Raw genomic sequence first — 9,252 nt, 5'->3', positions numbered from 1 at the left:
GACTGCCCTTTATGAAAACGATTCAAGTAGTTAGTGAAAATATTTTCTTTCTAAGGGCTTACCTTCCGATACAAATTTAGCATACACGCATGACGGTTATCATAACTGTTTACCTTCGGTCTGGCTGATGTATATCAACATTTTCTCTGAATCCATGCTTAGGAACGCGGTATTACATCATGTGTTTCCTTTTAAGAAATCCGCAGCTCCAAAGCCGATGAGTACTAGACTTTTACTTTACGCAAATGATTGCGTTTATGATCACAATGCCCTTTCCCTGACCCCCACATTCCAACACAATAAAACACGTCATTTTGATTTGTCTCGAGTCTACAAGAAAGCAGCAGACACACTCAAAGGTGAGAACTCACACGTAGCTATGTCACGAAAACACAGGAAGAGGTTAAAGATCTTTGCAAACTACTATGGACAGTCACCTTTTGTGAATGACTACTATCATGCATTGTTCAGAAGTCAGCTAAATACACTTACACAAATATGCTCGAATTTTAGTATGGACTACGGTTGATAGTAATGGAAATTTAGCCTTCCTCGCCGTCAAAATGACACACCCGTTTATTCATTTTCCCCTAGAACCACAAAGACCAATCATAAGTTTATAATAAGGTTTCTGCCTTGCCTTTTAATCACACACGATGTTAAATAGTATTGTAAGTAACCACAGGCGAAGCGACTGGAGACTTGAAATTTTAAAAGGAATCGGCAAGATTCGGGTTAAAGCTAGAAACGAATGTTGCAAGTCGCACATTGTGCGTGCTTTGTAGAGTCGAGACAATATCGTGGAAGGTGTATCATTGTGAATCAGATCTTGCCAAGATCTTATGCGATGATGATCCCAAAGGAGTGGAACCACACAAGTGGTCAATCGATTTTCAGTCACGCGAGCGCAGTCAAGGCCTCCGGTGCGTGATTGGTTGGGGAGGTGACATGATCAGCTGTTTCTGCGCGACACTTCGAGCGCACACGCGAGGTGCGTGCATGTCGGTGGGTGAACGTCAGCACAAATATTTTCGCGTCCACATAGTAGCACACGTACGGCACCCAGCGCACCCCACTCCCCTCCTCTCCCACCATTGCGCCTTTCACCCGGTGTCTGACCTACCAAAGCTGGCAGCACAGATGCTGGGGATTCGTGGGTGATGGGCCTCTGGCCCACCAATTGGTTACTGTAGAGCCCAAGCAAGTGTGCCTACGTAGGCAACTTCGTTCGCGATAAACACGGACATCGCCCTATCAGGCTGCTGTTGACTAGCCCTCTGGTAATGTTCCATATTTCCCCACTTTTCTCAAGCATTCCATTTGCATGCCGGTAAACAGTGCCTTGCTTACACTACTCCGGCGCATGCCTGCATCACGATGATTTTAAGAACTCGTGGAGAGCCCCAGTGGAGCATTAGGAATTCCTTTATCATGCTTTGCTAGAAAAGACTTTTTCCTAATACCGGATAGAGCGAACTTTACCTCACCAAAATGAGCCGATATTTCTGAAATGTAGGGAAATATGAGGCCTTAACTTGGTTGCTTCTGTTTAGATAATGGTCACACAATATGGTGGCATATGTGATGCGGAAGCTTACGCCTTTCCTCAGAACACTCACTTGTCAACCGGTAAAAAAAATTAACAAAAAGTAGAGCAAAAGGCTATTGCATAGAATAACAAGTGAAAACCAGAAATAAACATAGTTTACTCTACATAATATAAACTAGACTTAGTGGAAAGGATCGAACTAATTTGGTTTTAATTAAGGTCCTATTAAAGTACCCTAACTGCATTTCATAAATAGAGGCGGGCTTCTTCAAAGTTTCGAGCAAACTTTTAATAAACTAGTCTGCCAGTGGTTTCAGTCATTAAAAAAAGGAAACGCACAACCTAACGGATCTCTATTTAAGAAAGCCTTTTTCTTTAGTCTTCCAACAACAGAGCCACGTCACTAAAAACTTTTAATTATTAAAAGCAGATTATGATTACTTTTGTGGCGTACTTTCTCTCCGATGTAAGGCACTATCGACGATCTCAAAGGATCAATACGGAGAGCAAATTGAAAAAAACACATTAACTGATGTTGTCTTCATGTGACACGTTATTTTAACCGCCATACTAATACATTTCACTTTACCTATGTGTGTGTGTCACGTATGTGCGACTTAAGGGCTTGGGTGAGGTAGCTGTGCTATCACATACGTGCAGTAAGCATGCTAAGTGGCCATCGCAATTATTTAAAGGCTGAATTTTGGACTAACTAGCTTAGGAGATGTGATGCATTTGCCGTTCTCACTACACGCCTACATGGCACCGTCCTAACTGCATGGCTATTGAAAGCCCGAAGGTATGCGGATAGCAGCCCTTAAGTAGCAGCATTAACTAACCACAGAGCCAAAATTTACGTCAGTCTATCAGATAAGCACTTAATGGCTGCTGACGAGTCTCGATTTGTTTTAATTTATTGCCTTTCGAGTTTTTGAAAATATCGATTCAACATGGCATGTAAAGTTCAAATATGAATTGTCACTCGTGCACACTGAAGATTTTACATTGTCTTCTATCATTTTTTTCTTCAGACCACCGAGAACGATGTCGAAGAAAAGTAAGTATTTTATAATAAAAAACTGCAAGCCCTGGCTTAACTAACATGTTAGTTACCTGTAGCAAAGGCGAAGGTTTTCGAGGCATTGCAAATTAACAAGCTGTTGGATTGGTTCATGAAAACGAAGTTCTCTGCGGAATGTAGACCATCCTCCATTTGTAATAAATGAAAGTAGGAACAGTTGTTATTTTTTTGCGCGAGCGCAGACCCTATTACTAAAAATCTGCATTTGCAGAAGCAATTCGTGTTCATTAACGCCTGCCACGTACACACAAGGCAATTAGTTGAATTTTATTAACTAGGCTCTTGTAAAAATGGGTCATAAGGCAACATGGAATGGAAAGATGTAATTTTAAACTACCCCTTCCCAAACGTCTGTTTTAGCCCTCCCAAGCACGGCGAATAACCCTTTCAAGCAGGCCGACAAAGCCGCTAATCCTGCGGGCGCTAAACCGAAGTGAGTGAATTTCAGTCGCTCGGTTTTTACGATGATGTCCCACATTGCATTAGAAGCTGTGGACTCGAAAATACGAATGAACAATCAAGAAAGTAACACAGAGTACAAATTCCTAAAATCCAAACTAACCAGCCGGTAATTATTCCCGCCGATGAATATAAAAAAAAAATTTGCGGAATGTGAGAAGCATGCAATTGTTACACTTTTCTAGGCAAGCGTGTTCAATTAGGAAAACCCAAAGAAATCGTAATACTATCACCAAGACGCTATCCCTTGGCGTCTCTAAGGGAGTCACTATCAGAATAATTTCTCCTATAAGTTATCTACCATTTACAAGCGTATCTTAGAGATATAAATGTAATGAGAGCAAGAGTTAAAATGAAGGAGAATTAGCCTTTTATGGCATTGGTAGGAGTCGTTGATATATCATTGTGTTTCTTCTGAAAAGTGACAGATCACTTTAGCTTTAAGCTAGAAGTTGCAAATTTTTAAGTTTCGGTGACCAGTGCCGGTGGTCTCCGAGGCTTAAACTGAAATGGCCACCGAGCTCACTTTATCACCCATATCACCATGGCACTCGAATGATTACCGTGAAGCACAATTTACTTACTAATTGACTGGGGAATTATTTACATGAGATTGACGCCAGCTTCATGCATTAACAGAGCATTCTACTAGCACATGAATTGAATCTGGTTGGGGACGTAGGCGAACCACAACACTTCACATATTACATTCCCTCCAATACATACCCATGGACTTATGTTTCCAAAGAGGAATGTTATGGAAACAATCCGCACCTTTCTTCCTTTCTGACATCACCATTAATTCGTTCTTGCCGTGAGAAAGTCTTTGCCGCTGAATGGGTTATTGCAGCTGGTGTTCCTTTGTGCATACATACCTCAAGGTTCCACTCCCAGCTCCTTGGTTGTAGTTCCTGAAGTTGGTTCAATTATGGAGTACAAAGTCTTACTCCAAGAAAATCTGATTTCACTGCAGTAAAATGATTATTGAGCCTTCATATTGCCAGTTATGTTCTGTGATGCAAGGCTAGACAAAGTCAGACAATTGAACTAAGCTGCTAAATGCAGCGCTCAGTGATTTACTGGCGTGAAGGAGGAAAATGCCAAACGATGTCACAAGTGTACAATGTAGGAGGGACAGCTGTGGGCCAAGTTACACTTGAATTAGAGCCTTGCATGCCAAGGGTTTGATTAGATTCGTTCCTTCTCTCGATCATGCTTTAAAACTTTATTAATGAGATCCAGTGATTGGAAGATGACAGGAAGCAATTACGCTAAACATATGAGTCTATGTCACGCTACAAATTCCAAAATGGATACATCCGATCTGCGCAATGCTGCTAACCAACCAGGATATTCCAGTAGAAATGGAGAATGCCTGATCGCTCACATGAGTGACCAGTGAGAAGTCGGCTTGGTGAATGGCGTAACACACACAGTTTGATTGGTCTAGTCGTGGAAGTACAAGTCATGAGGTGAATTTGGAGGCAGAGGTCTTGTTGATACGTGTGAATAGGCCAAAAGAGGAAAATGCTTCGTCGCAGTGTTTCGTCTTCGGCAAATTCGTACACACCTTCCTATCGACCGGCAGCAAGGAGTCATACGTAAGTGAAGCGGAGCATCCATTCCAATGAACCATTAGCAATAAATTACTTAAAAGGTGTTTTGTATAAGAAGTACTGATGGCGACCATGCCTGTTGCTTGGATGGGTAGCCTTCTTATTTTTATTGCAGAAGTAAGGCCTATTTATTTATGAATTGTAGGTGTAGTGGCCACTATTATATGATTATTTATTTTCCTAAAACCACTTTCAAGCATAATAAAATGACAAACTTAGAGTAGCTCAAGAAGCATTGTCTAACGCATTCGGTAGGTTTTATGTACATGTGGCGTGACCAGATTTACTACGCATTCAGTTCTGACTGATCTGTCATACGGAGTTTCATCCTTCGCTTTAGCCATCCACAGTCGACAAGTGATAGCTAAAACGCATTTGTGATGCCAACGATGAAGTGTAAAAACTTGAAAGTGAGGAGAATGACTTAAACGAAGAATATTTGTTTAAATGTATACTGCTAAGTATACATCCATTCCATTAAGTAGAGAAATGGATGAGCATGAAATTCACAACAATATCGTGGCATCATGATCCCCTACCAAGATTATAATCTCTGCAAATCCAAACTAATTTGAAGCAGTACAGTCTTAAATTTACAGGCTCTATGGCTGCCTGGATGTGAGGAAATCTCCCAAATCCTAGCAGTTTAAAAAAATACTTTGTTAATCAATTTGACTATAATCCCACCTGCCTCTGTGAAACAAGTTGATATCAAAAAACTCCATCCTTTTCTAAGAAAAGCGACTTCTCATCAAAGTAGACCTAAACCTTCTACACATAGGCATGGGGCTCGGAAACACTTTAAAAATGTCTTAGTAACGGATAAATACTTCAAATGCCGGAGTCCGAGGTACATGCTTATACGACAGTAGAAGAGTGATACTTCTGTATTCATCTGTTTAAAAGGGAGGTGGGCTCAATGAAAAGGATATCTGAATACGCAATCTCCTCGAAGGAACCTCACAGAGGATTGAGGGCAAATGAGTTAGAAGATGGTTTGAAATTAAAGTAGGATAATGAACTCTGACACGGTTCTTTTTTGCTGTAGCTTTTTGGCGTCCAAACGGTCGGGTGCGGCCTCGGCCAAGGAGATTATGCTGCACTGGTGCCAGGTCATGACCAAGGGATACCCGGTGAGTGTCCTACAACCCATCCCTACATCCTCCCCTTCAACTTCTTTGTGTGCTAATTACGATCTCAGGCCGTAGAACTTAAGCTAATATGATTAGATAATTCAACGAAACCAGAAGTCCAAACTACTCCCCTCTGTACTTCTATGCACAAAATTTCAAATCCTCGGAACATTTTCAGAAGTTGAATGGACCTGCCACCACGACTTATGGCCAAGTTTTTATTTTGTACTACATTCACTTAATTTAGGAATGTGGAACCAAGGTAGTTTTAGACATAAATTAAGAAGGAAAATGTGGCATGAATTTGACATTTTATTTACTGACACTTTGATCGAGTTTTTATGAACGATGTGAATACAAGTGGATGCACTGCCGTGAGAGTGAAAATTTCTTAACTAGTAAACACGCAATCAAGCACGATTTCTAATACAAGTCAAGTAGAGGCGTTCCTCCACCGTCCTTCTGTTTAAGTGCGTATTTTCAAATTTACGTCACTCAAAAAGGCAGCTGCAGATTGTGAACATGGTGCTTCTTTCCAAAGCCCTAAATTACAAAAATAATATTTTTCCTACCCAAAAACATCTATGTTACACGAGCAGTATGTTGGATGAACTTTATATGATACAAAAGTGGTGACTGAAATGTGATAGAAATAAGGGAGGCCTTGAAGAGAAAATTTTCCGCATTGCTGGTTTTTTAATTACGCCTTCCTTAAGGCCACGACATTTTGCGTCGTACAGAAAACCTCGCCCGTATATTGCAGGCATGTTCGCAGGTCTGGATGCATAATAGAATAAGTTTTAACGCGCTGAAGTGTACTTTATTTGAGTGCATACGATTTTGTTTATATTTGCGATAAGGCTAGGTTAAAATTGGACATTAGGGTGGTTCACTCGTCCCTTATGGGATCAGAATTAGGACAGATATTAGTAGAAATTTTAGCATATTCAGCTATACTTAATTATAAAATCAAAAACATTTAAATAAGTTGCTTTGTTCAAATTCGGTATTTTTAAGTAAGCTATCTTTGAGACTGCTTGTTGTTGAATGGCAAAGTGACAAGGCATGTTTTATTTGACTTTCTGATGCAGCACGTGGAGGTGAAAAACTTTGGCAGTAGCTGGGCAGACGGAATGGCTTTCTGCGCACTCATTCATCACTTCTACCCTGACGCTTTTGACTTCTCCACTCTGAAACCGGAGAACCGGAGGGCCAACTTTGAACTTGCATTTAAAACTGCCGAGTAGGTCTACATCTCTTGCATTTAACTCATCATTGTTACCAAAATGCACACCTGCTTATCTTCTTAGAATCGAGCGTCAAAACATGATCTTTGGGGATCAATTTTACGCGAATTCCTAAAACTTGAGTCAAATGTAATAATTCCTTGAAATAATAACACAGTGAAGATCCATACCACCAAAAAGCACCACAATGAGCGTCGATGAGGTAAGGTGGTCGAAATTCATTGGAAAAATGCCACTTAAGATTTCGATTTCATTACCTTGATTTACAGAATTTTCATTTATTTTGACAAAATGCTATGGTTTGTACACTAAAAAGCCTAGTTAAAAACTTGCGTAGATATGGAAGATCAGCGTTGTGAAAGAACTTGACCTCAATTTTATGGATGGATGATGAGTCAGTGCTTCAAACTTGACCTTTGCGTTTGCAAAAGACCCCACCCATAACTCCATAACTGAAGTTGATGACACTTAAAATTAATTGTTAAATGCGGAAAATATAGATAAATATTACAGTTTTTAAAACTCAGACAAATGAATTTTTCATTTAAATTTATATTTATTGAAATATTTATGATGCTATCACTACTGAAACAACCGGATATTTATGAGATAGAGCTGAATTGTTTACTTATCATTCATCAAGGGCTTTTTAGCCCTCATCATTCTCGTAGAACATCTTTCCATGGGCAGAATTTGTCTAGCTTATTGTAAAAGTCGTTTAGCGTTGACGAAAAGCTTATGCCAACGATGGAGTTGGCACTAAACTGTTCCACAACCTGCTCCAAAACTAACATCCATCGTAGAATACTACCTTTAACTGTTGTAAAGCGCTTAGGGAAGAAAAGATGCTTTGTTTTTTGAAGATTTTGAGGAAAATATTCTTTCAATAAGCAGTTTAGGATAGTTTTGCTTGAAATAGTTTGCTACAGAAAGATTGTCCGTGCCTCCTCAACAAGGTAAATACTACAACCATTCGTAGGTACTCTAACGAATTTCTAGTACATGGTGTGGATGTGCTGACGTAAGGTGGATACAAGTCGGTTTCTCTAATTGCGGTACAAAGTGCAACATTTCGCTTATCAGTAATCATGGTTTATTCTGAAGATAGAAAATAATCCTATTAACATACGAAAAATCAGATGAATGACACTTTCATCATTGAGCTTGGAAACAGGAATTGCAAAGCATTTACAAAGGCAAATGTGACGACCCACCTACTTTACCAGTGACTGCTTTATTATTAAAAGGGGCAAATACAAAGAGTAAAAAGAGGGATCCATTTCTCATGAATTTTTTTAAGCATTTAACAGAATACACAGGTCGAAATTTACACCAGATGTGCACTTTGAAATATGTTGTTTTTTGCGGTTTTTCAACGAAGGATTTCACCAAGTTCATTCACCCTCCTCTACCAATTACGGGGAATTTAGAGTTACTTCGGAAGATAAAATGCCTCATTGCAAAAAACTGCAAGCGTTGATAAAACCGCTTTATTGTGCATTCACAGTAGAAGATATGCTGCATTAGAGAATTCGAGGTATTTCTTTAAGCATGGATACTAAAGAGTTGATAACCAGCCATAACGACCACTAATAGGTAAACTGTGAATATGGACATCGGGGCTTGAACTGCCACGGTAAATTAAAATGAACTTAATTGTGACGCTACTTTGTTGACCATTCAGGGAGCTGGGCAACGTGGCGCCACTTTTAGAAATGGAGGATTTGCTGAGAACTAAGGTACCTGATTGGAAGTGTATCTTCACGCAAATCCAGCTTTACTACCGTCGATTCCAACTGGAACAGGGCGCCAACGCCAATAAGCCTCCAGTGGGACTCCATCCTTCCGCTCCCCCGCCCAACCCTGAGGGCAGCTCCGCTTGATCGCCTCCGTTGCCTCCCCCCTCTCGCTGCTTGCCTACCGTCAACAGCCCCACTGCTCGCTGCTTTTACCTGTCCCTCCCCCTTTTGATCCCAACCCATCTTCACTAAAGGTCCTTCACTTCCATGAAAGAATGTCAGAATTTGCCTTCACTACAAGCTTCCTTTTTCGGGAAAGCGGAGGAAAAAAACAACGTCTCTACAGCGATACAGGTAAGGTGGTGAAGGGGCGGAGATCATGAACAGTCAGCTTTTCTCCAAAAGAACGTTGGTCTCTTATTCACTTC

At 40.4% G+C, this 9,252-nt stretch overlaps 1 protein-coding gene across 1 annotated transcript; it reads left to right on the top strand. All coding sequences in view use genetic code 11, as the record gives it.

The window, feature by feature from the left end:
- Nucleotides 1-5,721: 5,721 nt before the first annotated feature.
- Nucleotides 5,722-8,968, top strand: EGR_08672 (Smoothelin-like protein; the record flags this gene model as incomplete). Its single annotated transcript, XM_024497921.1, has 3 exons — nucleotides 5,722-5,838; nucleotides 6,930-7,081; nucleotides 8,770-8,968. The coding sequence occupies 3 exons, from the start codon at nucleotides 5,722-5,724 to the stop codon at nucleotides 8,966-8,968; spliced, it is 468 nt and encodes a 155-aa protein (XP_024347691.1).
- Between the last annotated feature and the right edge of the window lie 284 nt (nucleotides 8,969-9,252).

This window comes from Echinococcus granulosus (assembly GCF_000524195.1).
Source record: "Echinococcus granulosus chromosome Unknown EG_S00114, whole genome shotgun sequence".
Taxonomy (NCBI): Eukaryota; Metazoa; Platyhelminthes; class Cestoda; order Cyclophyllidea; family Taeniidae; genus Echinococcus; species Echinococcus granulosus.
Note: the sequence above shows the minus strand (reverse complement) of the source record. Positions and strands in the feature narration are given on the sequence as shown.